At 39.8% G+C, this 17,661-nt stretch overlaps 1 protein-coding gene and 1 non-coding gene across 4 annotated transcripts in view; both read left to right on the forward strand.

The window, feature by feature from the left end:
• Positions 1-497: 497 nt before the first annotated feature.
• XKR6 (XK related 6) overlaps positions 498-17,661 on the forward strand; it is a 315,137-nt gene continuing 297,973 nt past the window's right edge. The window contains exon 1 of the mRNA XM_049101362.1: positions 498-3,678. Coding sequence (XP_048957319.1) covers positions 2,909-3,678 — 770 coding nt within the window. The 5' untranslated portion in view covers positions 498-2,908. The remainder of the gene's footprint in view (positions 3,679-17,661) is intronic.
• Positions 3,747-17,661, forward strand: part of LOC112669655 (uncharacterized) — a 93,809-nt gene continuing 79,894 nt past the window's right edge. Inside the window, exons 1-2 of one of the 3 annotated variants that reach the window (XR_007405978.1) lie at positions 7,968-8,173; positions 10,438-10,560. This is a non-coding gene — a transcript (uncharacterized LOC112669655). Of the gene's footprint in view, positions 4,094-7,967; positions 8,174-10,437; positions 10,561-17,661 lie in introns of those variants that run through there. The other 2 variants (XR_007405977.1, XR_007405979.1) reach the window with 2 other exon arrangements.

Raw genomic sequence — 17,661 nt, forward strand, 5'->3', positions numbered from 1 at the left:
TGAGTATAATTTACTTAGCTAATTTCACTAGTAGATTATGTTCTTTCAGGGCACAGAGAAATAGGAATCATAAATATGTCATTGTTGCGTGCTTTTGTATCTCATTTCATAGCCTCACAGGCTTAAGCAGAGAAAATATACTTGAAAACACAAATTAATTGTATCTGTTTCCTAGGAATATTTAAAAATGCCTACATTTATTAGAGATCCCAAATGTACTGAATGACGGAATTTAAGTAAAACGTTGGTATTATGCAAACAGAATCATAACAGCAATGGTAATAAAAATAGCAGTTATCATTTATTTAGTGCTCACTACCTATCAGGTGTCCTGTTGAGAGTTTCCAATGGATTACCACCTCTAATCTACCCCACAACTTTTCAGAGAAGGTACTGTTGTATTTCTATCATACAATGGAGGAAACTGAGGTTTAAGGAGATTAATTATCCTGCTCAGATTATTCATGTTAAAGAACAAAAATTCAACCATGTAAATGCAAAGATCTAACTTGTTTTATTAAATGATTTATGAATTGGGCAGCATCCCATCTAGCAAGTAGAGGGGAGCTCCAAAGAGTTCTACAAAGTGGAAGGTTTTTACAGGAAGGAGGATGGGCACAAAAGTTACTAGCAAAAGAAGAGAAAGAGTTGTACCAGGCAAGGTCTTCTTCCCTTAGCTGCAAGGACAATGGTTCTTATTAGGATTGTCTCATCTTTGGTGGATAGAGGGGGTCCATGTGACAGATTACTTCATTGGTGCCACTCAGAAAAGTCCTGAATGACTGGTTAAGACTACATTTCTGGGGGAGGTCAAAACTGCAGTGAGATATTAAGCCCTGGTTTGGTGACTTGGCCTGCGTGATGCTATTTTGGGCCTGTGGTTCCCTTTTTACCATTCACATTATTATTTTAGTGGAACTGGGATCCAAACCTAGGCAGTCCTAATCTACACTTAATCTGTCTTTCTAAAATGCCATTAATACAGATTTAGTAAAGAAATAGAATGTCATCTATATGCAGACGTATTGTTACCTGCTGGCTGTAATTTTTACTACCGTAGGGAAAAAGAGATTTAAATCATAATATGAAATAAAGGAGTACAGTTATGTGGTTTGTTTCCCAAAGTAGATTTTGGAATTACTTCTCTCCCTTTCCCCTTACCTCCCTCCTCAATGGCTGGGGTAAAAATTCTCCATGAATACTTTCTGTAAAGTCTTTACAGGATTTACCTTAGCATAAATGCTCACGAAAAGTTGTGTCCTAAAATATGGAAACCTTGTTTGCTCTGACACTCCCAATTAGCTAGATGCTATAGTGTTAAATACCATATACCTCAAAATAATACTGAAAATTTCAAAGGCACCTTTCTTCCACAGAACTTCAGTGCAAATATTACCTAAATTTTCCTCAATATTCCAAAGAAAATTATGGCTTTATCAGGTTTCACTGAAGATAGAAGTAGGCAGAATCAGAAAAATGAACACAAGAATCTGTTGGTCAAGGACAGAATTCAGGATTTAAAACTTTTTTTTTTTTTTTAAATTTCACAGTGTTTTTTTTACTTGATCAGTAACAACTGTAACCACGTAGCTTGCTTGGTCTGTCTTCAAACATATTTTCACTATATCATTGTAATTCAAATCCACTCAGTGGTGCTCCACTTTTCTAATTTGTTAACATTAAGCCGTGTACCTTGCACCTGTCTTAATGATATCGCACAACGATAACATTTTCACTCATTTAAAGCCATGTTTACTGACAGAGCTTTAGCACCAAAAAAATTCTAAAAGGCAGTCTTAACACATTCAAAGAGCTTGAATGAGTAATTGACACAGCTTAAACGCTGGCTAGTTCAGAACTTTACAAATTAAGGTCACATGATTTTAAAATCACATATATATACTCAAAAAAGAAGTTGGTAAAAATACATTTCAATGATGAAGAAAATACATTCAAGGTCACGAGTGCCAATTTAATCTTCAATGTACAAGCCTCAATAGGCTGACTTTTAGCTGGAGTTTGGAGTTTTCTTAAGGAAATGATGGAAACTTTATTACTAAAGATGGTAAAGTTGTCAGTGACCAGAAAATCAGGGGGTCAACAGAGGAGGGAGGTGTCTAAATACAAGTGAGAATCAGTAAGTTGTGTGTGGGAATCTAAACTGATTTATGTAACTTCTCAAGAACCCCCCCCCCAAATAAGAAAAAGAGTAGGAGAGAATTTTGAAAGAAAAAAAAAAAAAACCAACCCAAACAACCAAAGAGGTGAGACACAGCCATCTTGATGGGGGGGGGGGGTGCCTAACTACTCAATGAGGTCATCCTATCTCCCGGAAGTGACACGTAATCACCTGCTTTGCACTAGCTCCGCCCCTTCCCTCAGAGGTCCCGCCCCTCCGCCAGCGGCCGGGAGGGTGTTAGGGGGCGTTTCTCCTGGAGGAAAGCTGTGAGCTGCGACGCTGAGGAAGGGGACCCCAAAACGTCTGGCACTGCCCCCTCCAGGGATCACTTTGGACCGCATCACTCGGCCCAGCGGGATTCAGAAACGCCGAGGGGTCAACCTGATGGGTTTCGGGGTCAACGGAAGAGGGGAAGGGGAGCCCTGGCGGGGAGAACCCCCCGGTCCCCCGCCCAGCAGCTGAGGCACAGGAGGGCGGCCATCTTGGCCGGGAGGGTAGGGCTGGGGAGCTGCGGGCGCCGTGCGATTGGGGGGCTCGCCCGGAAGTGACGCCAACTACCCGGAAGCGGAGGGGGTTCCCTGGCCCACTCCCCCCTCGTTCGTTTGCTCCCCCGCTTCCTCCCCGCCCCCCTTCCTCTCCATTCGTTTCCCCCCCTCCCCGTTCCCTGCCTTCTTCCCCCCCCCTCCCGTCCCTCCCCCCCCAACCTCCGGAGCTGGGAAGAGAGTCAAGATGGCGGCGAAATCCGATGGCGGTGGCGTGGGGGTGGGCTTCGCCCAGCTGCACAACCTGGACGAGGCGGTGGGCAGCGGCGGCGAGGAGGACGGGGAGCCCGGGGGAGGCGGCTGCGGCGGCGGCGGCGACGGCAGCGAGCCCGGCGAGAGCAGCTCGCTGCACATCTGCCACTGCTGCAACACCTCCTCGTGCTACTGGGGCTGCCGCTCCGCCTGCCTGCGCTCCCTCCTGGGCAGGAAGCCGCGCCGCAGCGCCGCCGCCGCCGACGGGGGGGACCAGCCGCTGCAGCCGCCCGCGGCCGCCGGCGCGGACCAGCAGCCCCCGACGCCCGCCGCCCGGCCGCCGCCGCCGCCGCCGCCGCCGCCGCCGCAGGTGGAGCGGCCGTGGCTCGACTGCCTGTGGATCGTGCTGGCGCTGCTCGTCTTCTTCGGGGACGTGGGCACCGACCTGTGGCTGGCCCTCGACTACTACCGCAAGGGGGACTACGGCTTCTTCGGGCTGACCCTCTTCTTCGTGCTGGTGCCGTCGCTGCTGGTGCAGAGCCTGAGCTTCCGCTGGTTCGTGCAGGACTACACGGGCGGCGGGCTGGGCGCCGTGGAGGGGCTCAGCAGCCGGGGCCCCCCCATGATGGGGGCCGGCTACGGCCACGGCGCGGCCCGCGGCGGCCCGGGGGCCTCGGCCACGCCGGGGGCGCAGCGCCTGTGCCGCCTGTCCGTGTGGATCTGGCAGTCGGTCATCCACCTGCTGCAGATGGGGCAGGTGTGGAGGTAAGAGCGCTGCGGGGGTGGGGGCGGGGGCGGGGGCCGGGGCCGGAGTCGGCCCTGCCGAGGGCCCCCGCGGGCCGGGCCGGGCCGGGGCCCTCCGGACGCGTCCTGCCCTCGAGGTGCCTCGCGGCCGGGCCCCCCGGATGGGTCTGGCCCGGCCCGGGGTCCTGAAGGAGGGGTTTGCCGCGCACTTGCCCTGGCGTCTCCCAAAGACCGTCGTTTGATCCGGATCCCTGGCCACGCCTTTTGGCCCTGGGAGGCCCCAGTCCCGCGGTCCGTCTGTCTGTCTGTCTGTCTGCCTGCCTGCCTGCCTGCTTTCCCGGTTCGCACTTACCCGAGACCCTGCCTCATCCTTTCCGTCCCTCGCCTCTCCGGAAGACCTCTGTGTTTCCGATGTCCCTTTCCCCTGTATCCCAAGGTAACCAGCCCTTAGCGCTCTCTCTCTGCACCCCAGCTCGTCTCCTGGGGGCGGGGGGACCTCCCTTTTTCCAGCCGGTTTTGCACTCGGTTTTGCCCCCCCCCGCCCCCCCCCCCCCCCGGTGAGACATCTTCCCCTCTTCCCCAGTCTTCTCTCCGCAGTGGCCTGTGTGGGGCCCTGCCTCTCCTTTTAGCACTCCTTTATTCCACGCCCCCTCCCCCCCCTGCAATCCCCAGCCCCTGCTAATGACTCCAAACCGCTGCCCTCCTTGAAGGAAAAACGACTTTTTTTTTTTTTGGGGGGGGGTAGCTGGATTAGACGTGCCCTTTTCCTGGTGACAGGTAAAATTGTGTAGTATATGGTGGGTGTAAGCGTTTAACTCTCACCTCCAGGAAGTCAATTAACCACCTGAACGCCTATTCTGGAGGGACATTGGTTTTGGTAGCCAGGCCAGTGCGTAGGTGATTTATGTTTACACAAGCCCAGAGCTTGGCCCTGCGGCCCTTCCTTCTTTTGTAAATTTCTCCTGTGCGTGGTGAGCCCCTCAAAAACCACTTGGCAGATGTTGTTTTGGCTGTAAATCTTAACTGGCTAAACTAAGGAAGGGATCCCCTTAAGATCTTGGTAAATCTGTGCCCTCCAATTTAAATCAGCTTGAGTGTGTTCTGGAAACTGAGTTTGTAGGTAAACAGTTGCAAGAAACAAATCTTAACTGAAGGTAAATGACACAGAGCTCTTCAGGTACATTGCTTCTGGGAGGAGACGTTTTGGGCCCTGAATTCTGCACCTAGTAGGAGGTTTTAGGTGCTTTGTATTTCGGTTAACTGAGATGTACTCGAGTTATGGGAGGTAAAAGTTCATTGTTTTCTGAATTGTTTGTCCAGCTCTCTCTTCACAGTTTTAAATAAAAACGTTTCAGAAAGCATGGGACTGAATTAAGTCAAATCATGAAAGTGAATGCAAGAGAACTTTGTCCTATAGAATTTATATGCAGATTAAGGATGGGGGACGAGTGAGTGGTTCTTGATTTTCTTGGTGCTCCCAGGCTTGTTTACTCGTCTTTCTAGCTTGAACCAAGCAGCCCCCCCCCTTTTTTTTTTCTCCTAGCAAAAGGGCTATTTGTATTTGTCTGCAAATAACTGGGTTTCCTGATGATAAGCTTGTAAGAAAGAGGTAGGGGAGATAAAATAGGGCTAAAAAAAAAAAAAAAAGATTAACTTTTAGCAATTTTGAGTGTAGCTTGGGGTCAAGTAAAAATTTTGAGACATGTTTTGAATTTGAAATCTAAATCTAAAAACATCTCTAAACACCCAAATCCATATAGAATCAAAAGGTAGTGTGTTTGATACCGGGGATACTTTTTCTGATTGGTAAGATGCAAAAGAACGAAGGGGGAGCAGGACTAGAAGAATGGGGAAGAGAAAGATTTTGAAATACTAGTAAAATATAACAGCATAAATTTAATAACTAGGTTTCTTCTGAACAAGCTGAAGTCCCCTATCTCTCCCTGTCTTCAGCTCGTTAAGTGTTAGCAGTAAGAATCTTGGTGTCAGGTTAAAGTTCCTGAGAGAATTGTTCCTAATGTAATCCATCCTAGATAGTTATTAGCAGTAAGCTTTTTGGACATAATGAAATGGAGTTCAGTTTCACAAGTTTTTTAGGCAGAACATCCCCCCCCCCCCCAACTGATTAATTAATTGTATTTGGGCAAAGTAAGAAGTCCAGATTTTGGAACAAACCAACAAGTACATTTTAAGTGTGGATTTAGGATTTAAAGTTGTTTAAAATAGGGTGGTGTATTTGTTTCCCAGATCTTCATTGGACTTTTAAGATTTGCAGTGGCATACGTATGTTTAAAAAGATGCCTGTGATTTTACTATATTTATAATTTTTTTCCAGATTAGAATATATGTCTAAATATTTCATGAAGTTTTGAAAGTATAAAGTGTCAAAAGATATGTGAATTAACTTAGTTATTCCAAGGTAACCATACTTCAAAAGAAGTATTTGTTGAAGGATTTTATTTATTTCAATTTTTTCCAGAAAGCTGGTTTTACTTGAAATATTCCAGGAGCAGGATCTGCTCTTTGGTGCCTGTTAGACATGTGGCTTAAATGAAGATACTCATTTGAAATGCTTTACAGAAAGGTTTTTACCTTTGTTTTGTTCTAATTTTGGGGCAATTACTTAATCATACATCATCCGAGTTTTTATTCCAGATTTTTTTGGGTTACAGTTGTTTCCTTAATTATATTTGCTACTTAAATTTTGCTATTTCGTGTGGTCATGTGACAAAAAGGCCAAGGCCTAGGAATTCTATCACTGATTTGGGCCACATTTCTAAGAAAAGATGTTGGGAGAGTTGTACATTGTTAAAATGGATTCCACTAAACCACAAATACTTTTGTTTTTTCTGTGGTTTTTTTCTCTTCACATGGCTTTTTTCTTTTTTTTCCTAACGTAAAGCTATCTAACTCTTGCTTTGACAAATCCTAGTGCTTATTTAAGAGAATTTAGTTTTTCTTGATAGTAGGGTGGTAAAACTTCTCTGTGTGATGCCTTTCCTTTGGAGATAGCACATACTTGATACTGTTTCATCAAATAAGTTTACAGAATATAAGAAAATATTTTTGGCTAGGCCAGAATTGGAGCATGGAACAGTTGTCGGTGAGATGATTTGGTTTCATGAACCTTTTGCAGAGTATTATTGTGTGATTGAGGTCTGTTTAATGCATGCTTTACCCTCAGTAATTACTTAACATGTAGCTTATAGTATAGCTTTGTGTGCTCTATTTTTCAGGTGCTTGTCCCAGGGATAGAAGGTATATGAGTCATTCATAACAGGAATATGAGTCACACCCGGCTTCAGTTTAGTGAAAGTGTTGTTATTAGAAAGTGTGATCATTTTCTTGGAGGGTTAGACCTTCAGAACAGTTTGATTTAGTTCGCATATTTGCATTGTATGTAAGTGTTTTTCTTCGGTGTAATGGCCTTTCTTTACTTCTGTGCTGCGTTCAGAGGGTGGTCAGTGTGTTGTTGGCCGTTCTCCACGGTAGTGAAGCGACAGTTTGAACAAAATTTCATCTAATGTCATGGCATCATGGCCAAATCATTAATCTCCCTATTTATTTTTGTGGATGTGTTTATATCCTTCTATTTCACCAAGTAAAAGGAGAATTTATATAAAATCTTAATAGTGTTAGCCATTTTTAAAGTAAATATCAGCGGTCCTTTCTCTTGGGAGATGGTGTGGGGTGGAGGGTTGCCTTCCAGGGCGAGGAATGGAGAGGTTTCACACATCGTAATGGCCCCATCAAATCTATGAACAGTCAAAAAAACTTTGTTTTTCTCAATTTTTTTCTTTTCTTAAAGATTTATTTATTCGAGAGGAAGAGAGGAGAGGGAGTAGGGGGAGAGGGAGAGGGAGAAGGAGAGAGAAATTACTTAGTAGACTCCTCACTGAGCATGGAGCCCTACTCAGGGCCCTATCTCACAACCTTGAGCTCAGTGGTGCCCTGAGCCAAACCAAGAGTACCCACCAAGGGACTCCCGCAATTTTTTCTGTTTTAAGATTGACAATGTAGGGACACACTCTCTTAATTGGCAGCAAGTATTGCTAGGCTGGTGAAGATGCTTTTTCATTACTACTTCTCCATCCACCCACCCTCCCACCCCATATATAGGGATACTTGACATATTAAGGATCTTTGTTTTTGTTGAATCTTTTGGAATAGTGATTCTTAACTCTGGCTGAGAACAGAACCTACTATAGCTTTAAAAAAGAAAAATAACATACTGAAGGTCCTAGGGTGCAACCCACTCAAGCTTATTTTTAGAAGCTCCACAGGTGATTACATGGGCAGCCAGGCTTGAGAAACACTTTTAGAATTGTTTCAGCTTATTCCACTTGCAGATTGTTGTTGGATTTGTGTTATTAATAAATATGATGCAACAATTGGGAATGGAATGATGAGGTACTATGAAGTTTGGTTCCTGGACACACTGTAACAAAAAGATTTATCTTGGAAACATGAGTATCTGAAAAAGTACTTGGAGCTGTTACAAGTGAATGTACTTATGGTACTCTATTTTTTTCTTTGAGCTGAGTATAGATCTTATTCTGAAAGGATTCCTAAATTGAAAGCAGTCTTCAGTAAATGCAGCCCACTTCTTTGCCTTGTGTGTGATCCGAGGAGTACTTTTATGATTATGTTGCATGTAAAAGGTGTATTAATTTTAATTTTGAAATGATTCTCAAGTAGGCTTGAGGTAAACATAACTGAGTTTACAAGAGGTGTTGGACTAAATGATGATCTATAATGTCCCTCTAGCTCTAAGATTTTGTGATTTAGGAATGGAAATGTTACCTTGCAAATAAGGAAATTTCATTTGTATGGGGCCAGAGTACTAGTCACAGTCAAATGAAGATTGTATACATGTATTTGTTTGTGAGTGTGCGTGTGTAAGTGGCTTTATGTATCTTATTACTAGATGGCATCTCAGTTATTTTAAAAATAATTTAAAAATTTTTATTGGTAAATTTAATGAAATTCTGGTTCAAAAACTCAGTAAAGTTTTTTTTTTTTTTTTTTTTTTTTTGAGGAGAAACTTCAGAAAAAATTGATCGGAGAAAAGTAAACGTTTTTGTGTAACCAAAAAAATTGTGTTGAAAAATGTTGAGACTGATCAGAAAAATCAGAAAATGGTTGTGCTCTTCAGTGTCAATAACTAGAACAATGTGTGGCTGGCAGAGGAATTAGGCAAATAGGTAGTGAAGCAGAATAAATAGGTTTGTGGGAATAAATAGACAGGTTTGTGGGAATTTAGTAGATAGTAAAGCATTTCTAATCCATGAATGGGAAAGGAGTTATTTAACGAGTGATTTTGGGGGCATATGACTACCCAAATGGGGGAAGAACTGATCTCTACCGTATAAAAACAAAAATTCTAAAAGAATTAAGGATGTAAACAGAAGATATTAAACCTAAAGGAAAATGTAGGATAATAATTTTATAGTTTTGCAGTGGGCAAGAAGACCCTTTGATATCATCAAAGAGAAAGATATAAAATTGTCTTTATCTAGTCATCTTTTCCTCTTCCCACCACCTGAAAAATCATAGAACTATGTGATGAGGGGAAGAGTTACATATATAATTTGAAGAACTGCTTCCTAAAGGAGACTGACTATGAAGAGAGAGAGCATCTCTGAAGAGTATTTCTCATTTCTGAGAGATTAGAAAGAGTAAAACTTGACATTTATGCTGAATTTACAAGGAAAGGTGATGAAAACAATGGCATGCTTTGAGTAACATTGCAACTAGTGGGAAGGATAGGATTTCCAGAATGATCCCAGAAACAAAGCATTAAACTCTATGACAGAAGTCTAGCATTCTGGAAGTCTAGTTGGCACATGTCAGAAGTCACAAACAGTTCATTTCTGTCTTTTAACATTATTTGCTTTGATTTTGGAAATTTTATTCCAAGTTAGACAAATGTAACTGATAAATTCTGGACTCTTGAAAGATTTTGTGGGATGCAAAATTAAGTAAACTGTGTTTATTTATACATGTTGCCTTTTTCACCCTGGGCTGGTTGCTTTACAGTGTTCTCTCTGCAAACAAGTTTATGGCTAACACTTTAATTTATTCTCTATGATGCTCTATTTATCTGTTTTCTTCTAGTTAGAATTCTGGATTTGTTTGGTAAGTTAAAATTTAAAAAAAAGTCATGAACATACAGCCTCATTTAAAAAATTCAGTGACTTTTGACACATTTGCCTAAAGACAATCGACTATTTATTGTTATTGGAGCTTTCTGTTTTTTTAAAAAGAACAAGATATATGTAACATGGTATAAAGGGAACATTGGAGTTAAGAAATTGGGTTTATCATTCTTCAAGTTACAAAAAAAGTCCCTGACCTTAATTTTCTCGTATTTATCAAGTCATGAGTTAAAGTTAATGATCTTTTAAGGTCTCTTCAATTTTAAAGTTTATTATGCTATCGATATTAGTACTCTGAAGTTTTTTTTTTTTTTTTAATTCATGCTCTAGTTAGAACAAATAAAATATTTAAAAATGTATAGGCTTCCCAGGGACTGCTTTGAAATTTTACCATATGTTATTTTGACATACTACACACATTCTCATCATTTTTAGTAACTTTGCTATCTGTAGAGGCATTTTATGTCTTCCTGTAGTTAATGTTAAAATTTATAGAAGTTTAGACTTCCAGAAAATTTATTAATGCTGGTTTATTAGCTAATTTTGTGAATTTATAATTTCGGCTAAAATTAGTCTTTTAAAGTGCTCATTTTTTGTAATCTTTTACATTTTTTACTGTTAGATTAAGCTAAAGCAATGCATATATCTCAGCTATATATTTTGGAGGTTTTCTGAATTGTTTCACTAAGATTAATAACCTTACTGGAGAAGAACCTCAAAATCACCTACTGCAATTTGTTATTTGGTATGTATTCTCTAACTTTGAAAAAGCAGTGTTTGTAAATTCCTTTTTTTAATGATAGCTTCCATGTTAGTTGTGAGCTGTTTTAGGAAATAATTTTAAGTAAATTTTGTTTTTATTTTACTTAGGTTAAGGTATAGGTACTTTTTTGGTTCCATATATATTTCTGGGTGTTGCTTGGAGGACTCACTGAATATTATTACAATGTCATTAATACATTTCTACATAGGATTCAGTTTTAGATTTTTCTGTCTAATGTGAATCAATCTTGGTATATTACATTATTTTAATACATCTTAAAACAAATCACCAAATCCTAGGTATTTTACATATTGCTAACAAAGTTTCTTGTATCACTTCCATCTTGAAATATCCATTTTTAAAATAGTTTTTTTTTAATGGAAGAATAATTGATGTACAGTGTTTCATTAATTTCAGGTATACAACATAGTAATTCGATATTTCTGTTGTACATTACATTTCTGCCTCAAATGTATTTTATAACTGGAAGATTATGCCCTTTATCCCCTTCACTTCCATTGCCCTACTCTTCTCCCCTCTGTCAACCATCAATTTGTTCTCTGTATCTGAGTTTTTTTTCTGCCCTGTTTTTTAGATTCCACATATAAGTGAAATCATTGACTTACCTCCTTAGGATAGATAATACCTTATAGGTCCATCCATGTTGTCTCAAATGGCAAGATTTCATCTTTTATGGCTGGATAATACACCACATCTTGTTTGCCCATTCATCTGTTGATGGATACTTAGGTTACTTCCACATCTTGACTATTGTATTTGTAAATAATGATTTAAAACATAGGAGTCCATACGTCTTTTCTTTTTTTTTTTTTTTTTTAAAGATTTTATTTATTTATTCATGATAGTCAGAGAGAGAGAGAGAGAGGCAGAGACACAGGCAGAGGGAGAAGCAGGCTTCATGCACCGGGAGCCCGATGTGGGATTCGATCCCGGGTCTCCAGGATCGCGCCCTGGGCCAAAGGCAGGCGCCAAACCGCTGCGCCACCCAGGGATCCCTCCATACGTCTTTTCAAGGTGTTTTTGTTTCAGTGTTTTTTTCCTTTGGATTTATACCTAGAGCTGGAACTGCTAGATTGTATGGTAGTTCTATTTTTAATTTTTTGAGGAACTTACATACTGTTTTCTATAGTGGCTGCACAGATTTACATTATCAACAGTGCATGAGGATTCCCTTTTCTCTACATCCTCGCCAACACTTATATTTCTTGTCTTTCTATAATAACCATTCTAGCAGGTGTGAGGCGATATCTCATTGTGGTTTTAATTTGCATTTCCCTGGTAATTAGTGAAATTGATCATCTTTTTGTGTGCAGGTTGGCCATCTGTGTGTCTTTGAGAAAATATCTATTCAGGTCCTCTGTCCATTTTTTAATTCGAGTGTTTGTTTATTGATTGATTGATATTGAGTTGTAAGAGTTCTTTATATATTTTAGATGTTAACCCCTTATTGGATATGTCTTTTGTGACTATCTTCTCCCATTGCCTTTTTATTTTGTTGGCTTCCATTGCTGTGTAAAAGCCTTTTAGTTTGTAAAAGCCTTTTAGTAGCCCTATTTGAGCATAAGCTTTTTAGATTGTTGTAATCAAAACTTTTGAGTGCAATATTTGGTCTTTTTTAATCGTGAGGATGCTTTTTCTGTTTTATTTGGTTATCAATTTATAGACATTGGACTGTATGCTCATTACTCATTTCTAGGAAGAAACTTGAATATTCAGTTCATAGAAAGGTAAGCAAGGTTTCTTTATAGCACTCTTGGAAGGGAGGTAGAGTTGATAATTATCGCTTACCTTGGGGAGATGGTCTCAAAGAATCAGAGGTACATGAAATAGAAACTTTGTCTTTTACCATTATGTCCCCTTTTCAGTCCATCTTAAATATACCAGACACATGAAGAAAGATAGCAAAGGTGAGGAAGATACCAAATCTATGGCTTGGGAAGCCTGCCAATAAAATAGAGCTGGCAGGGAATTAAGAACCCAAACTCTTCTAGACAGCAGACACAGTCTACTTTCTTCTTCAGCTGTATTTCTTAGAGTGGTCAGAGAACATCTTGAATTTTAGGATAGGCCCAGGGATAATTGAAACACAGATTTGTGGGCTTACTTCATTGCCAGCCTAAGGAATTAGCCTCAGGGATTTGGGCCAGGGAATGTGTATTTTTTCATAACTTCATTATGGAAATTTTTAAGCATACAGAGAAGTAGAAAGGATAATATGTTGAATACTTGTTACCATCTACCTGGTTTCAGTAATAGATATTTTTGTCAGCCTGTGTTTGTGTCTAACATGCTATGAGATTGTACCTCTTTATACTTCAAATACTAAATAACTAGAATAATTTTACATAGCTGTAATACAATTATCCCATCTAAGAAAATTAACAATAATTCAATAATTATTCCATAATTTTATAGAATCATGTAATAGCTGCTTCATATTCACATTTGCCCAGTTGTCCCCAACAATTTATCTTTTAGATTTTCTCCTTCCAAACAGGAATTAAATAACAATTCACACATTTTTCTTGTTTCTGTAACTCTAGAACAATTCTCTTAATTTTTATTTCCCTCATGATAATTGACTTTTGCAGAGTCTAGGCTGGTTCTCATATGTTCTATATTTTGAATTGCTTAATTGTTTTTTCCAAGTGTCATCTGACTTACGTCTTTTCTGTGTAAACTTGAAGGTGCATCTGTGTGCTTGATTTTATTCGGGCTACGTATTTTTGCCTAAAATACTGCTTCTTACTTTCTATTTGTGCATCATATGTTTCAGTAAGCACATGGTACCTGGTTTGTTGCGCTGTTAGTGGTGCTACGTTTTATTTCCTGGTTAAGATCCTGATGCCAGATTTTTCTGTATAAAAGTACATTTTTCCCTTTGCAGTCAGGAAGTAATTTGCTGGCTAATAACTTGGCAAAGTGTCAATATTCTGTTTCTTAGCAACCTTTTACTTCCTGGCATTAGTAGCCATTGAGAATGCTTGCCTGTTACCAATTATGAAATTGTTGGTGCATTGTGGGATTTGTATCTTAAGCTCCCCAGTAATTCCTACCTTCTTTAAAGTTTGAGAGACACTTCTCTAGTGGAATCAGTACCTAAGAGTAAAAAAAACAAAAATCTGTCCTCAGAAATTAGTATGAACCTAGGCCCTGATGGGTTTTCAGTGGGTTGTCAGTAAACAGAGTTTAAACATCATGTTACTTTTGGAGGAACAAAATAAAGTATGTCTCGTGTTTCTTGTGTGTAATAGCAATTAATTGAGGTAAGGACTAATAGAACCATGTATAAACTATTAGTATGCCTGACTAAAATTAAAGAAGGGTGGAGGAAAGATACAGAAATTACTAAGGAGGAAAGAAAACTATATAGAAAAGTCTGTTTTTACACATACTGTCTTTTTAAAATTTTAATGAGTTTTTGCACCCATTATACAGAGAAGAAATGGGTTTAGAGAGGTTAAGTAATCTGATACTACTGGTAACAGGTGGAAAAAGGTTTTGAAGGCAGATCTCACTGATGGGAAAAATATGTGCAGTTTTCTTCATCAGACTTCTTGTAATCAGAAGTCTCTTCTCGCTAATTACTTTACTTTGGTACTTTGCTGTTCAGATTATTGAAAGTGGAGAAATGATATTCTTGAACCACTGGGGCCTCTTGATGTAAAGCTAAGTTCCCCTGAGACCTCTGATTTCTAGTCTGATGTCTCAAACTGTGCAGATAGTGGGGTAGGTTTATGACTCTTGGTTAATTGTAACTGCTAATGTTATTCAAGCAACTGAGTAGTACCATTAGGTCCATATCCCTAGGAAATTATTTTCTATACTTCACCCTTATCTTTTTCTCAGGGTAGATGCACCTTCCATCCCTCGGATTTCTGTATTATCGAAAGGACTATGTAGGGTTGACCACACACTCTCTGGCCACTCTTTATTCTTGCAGATCCTACCTAAATGCTGCACTCCTATGTTGGTTCTTTGGTGACTTCTTAGTCACTGACAATAGCAGTTCTTAAGATCCTTAAGATTATAAAACAGTTGTTTCCAGACTTTGTGCTTTGGAATCATCTGGGAGTTGGATATTTGAGTACCACCATAACAGATTATGATGTAGTAGGTCTGGGAGGGCCTTGGAATCTCTCTATTTTAAAGCCTGTGTTTTCACAAAGTTGCCTCAGCACTGCACAGAGGTGATAATCACAGTTGTACAGGCTGATTTTTACAATATTTGTAGTGGTGGTAGTTCTCAAGGGGAAGGAGTTTATGTTAGAATTGCTTGGAAAGTTTTTTGCAAACGTAAGCACTGGGCATACTATGTATTGAGGGGTGGAATGTAAGCTGTGATGATGATTTTAATGGATCACACCACTATTTAAACAATCTCCGATTGGACCTTACTCTTAGTTGGAATGGGTAGGTAAAAGTGTATTAATCAAATAGCTAGATTTGCCATGTGTATGTATACTAAAGATTTAGGATATTGTAGACATTTAACTTTAAAACTGTATGGCATATAATTGAATATTCCTTTGATTCACAATCTTCTTTGGAAGTTTGAAGTACTTCAGGGTCATTAACACAAATTACCACTGCTGGTGTTCCAAAATAACAGGTTAGAGGCATTTTATGGTATTGGGGAGATTGATCTTCAATTTAGAGTGAATTTCAGGTCTCGAATTTTCAGAAATGTCCTATTTGTTGAAGTCAGTGCCAAGGATAGGATTCCTAAAAGGAAACTGGTGAATGAAAGGAGAGAAGTGATCTAAAAGGTACAAAATGGGTTTCATTAGAGATAGGAATGAAGGAAGCAGAGAAGAAAAATGACTTAATTACATTTTGCCTTATAGATTTGTGGGCAGAGGGAGGATAACTAAGGAAGGGATCATACAGTGTTTTACTCTGTTATTCCATGTTGGTAGGGTTATCAGTACAGTGGATCAGCAAGGACACCTAAAATCTGCACATACCCAAATAACATCCCTTCGGGCTCCATCTAGGAATGCACTGTGGCAGTGGTAAGAAAACTCAGGCTTCTTGTAACTGGGAATCTTGGGGTCAGGGGATTCAATGGCTGCCCACAGAGTGTATGGGCAAGCACAGTGTGGATTGGATCCTTTAATTTTGGATCAAAATGAGCAAAACTCTCAAATCTGTCATCTTGGTTGTAAGGAATGAACCTTTAGAGTAGTCAACTAGATAGTAGTTCTAAAGAGCCCTGTCTATGTATGATGCTGCCATTTTACCTTTAAGGCAATTTTCATTAAAGCTGACTCTGAACAAAAGATTGTCTTCTAAAAAGGAAATTGTGTTTTCAAAATTTAAGCAATCCTAAATGGTTTTGCTTAGACCTAGTAGATGATGTACTTTTATTTTTTTATTTTTTATTTTTTTTAAAGATTTTATTTATTTATCCATAGAGACAGAGAGAGAGAGAGAGAGAGAGAAAGAGGCAGAGGCACAGGCAGAGGGAGAAGCAGGCTCTATGCAGGGAGCCTGATGTGGGACTCGATCCAGGGTCCCCAGGATCAAACCCGGGGCTGCAGGCGGCCCTAAACCACTGCGCCACCGGGGCTGCCCGATGATGTACTTTTAAACTGGAAAAAAAGAAGCTGTCTATTACTCTATTTGCAAATTAAACAAAAGTTAAGACGAAGGTGAAGTTAAAAGCAATTCCATTGTAAATTTGGAAAAAGAGAATATGTTTGTAGCATTTGTGGACTGTATTTATGGTTTCCCCTGTTTGATAGGGACCACAGAATTTTTAGGTAGTTTTTTAGATGTAGCAGTCTGGGATTAAATGAAATAGCACCTGTCAGACATGTTGAAGGATTTCGAATGGGGGATCTATGAGGTTGGATTGTGTTGTTTTGTCTGTTCGCTTGGCATGCGCAGTTCACTATCTCATTTTGTGATAGGCTCATATCTAATGTAGTGTAATACATATGTTCCTGAAAAACCTCTCATTCTGCAAAATTCACGTGTTAAAAATAACAACTGTGGGAAAAATAGGATTAAGGCTAGACTACTTAAAACTGTGGAACTTTGTAACTAGAGCACTAACAAAAACAGTGACAGTTGAATAAAAATACCAGCACAATAGTCTGGGTGATATTTATACTCCATACCAAAATGATTCTAGTCCTTATTTTACCCTGGGACATGCTTTTTTTTGTTTGTTTTTGATATGTGGATTCTTGGAGCTACCAGTTTCTACTGGAGGCCAGTTTCACCATAATTAAAGCTCTGATATAAGGGATAACCTTCACGAATTTGTTCACAAGCCTCTCAAGGGTAGTGGTAAGCATAATGGGTACTGAAGCCGATAAAGCAACCACCGTTTTGTACCAAAGGAAGGTAAAACTTTGATAAGATTATCACCATTTTTCTTAAAGTATTCATTTTGTTTTTCCCTCGAAGTTTTTCTTATTTGTGAAAAATCTTGCCCTTGATAGCTTCAAAACATTAACCTGCTGGGAAGAATCACTCATGAACCAACACTGCTTTCCCATTACACTGTTGTCATTCTCATATTGCCAGTCGAGTTTGAGAGAATCCATGTTACAGAAGCATGCATTTTGCCATAACTGACATATTTTTGAATCTGTGACGGTGTCAAGATGCAGCTCTTGAAAATACCAAGGTTCTGTTTTTTCGGAAATTTCTAGTTTGGAAGATACTAGTGTTTCAAGGTTAAGTGAAATTTATTACCCTTCTCATGGTTTGTTGGCCCTTACATACAATAAAGAAGTGAAGAGGGGCTATTTTAATCCATTTTAAAATTTCTGCTTCTGTAATTTAGTCATTGTGTGGAATATGGTAATGTCTCAATGCCGCATCATTTGAACTACATATGTGGAGCAGGAATGGTTTTAAATTTTGGTTCATTTGAAGTGTGGTTATACTGAGTTTTTAAATTAAAATTCATCTGAGCATACAGTAAACAGAAAAAAGAGCAACAGTAGCCAGTTGTCAAGGAAAAAGACTGATGGCTAGAATAAACAGACGGCTTTCAGCAATATAAACATTCTGTTTTCATAGTTTTTTTTTTTTTTTTAAAGGATG

The sequence above is a fragment of the Canis lupus genome, chromosome 25 (assembly GCF_003254725.2).
Source record: "Canis lupus dingo isolate Sandy chromosome 25, ASM325472v2, whole genome shotgun sequence".
Taxonomy (NCBI): Eukaryota; Metazoa; Chordata; class Mammalia; order Carnivora; family Canidae; genus Canis; species Canis lupus.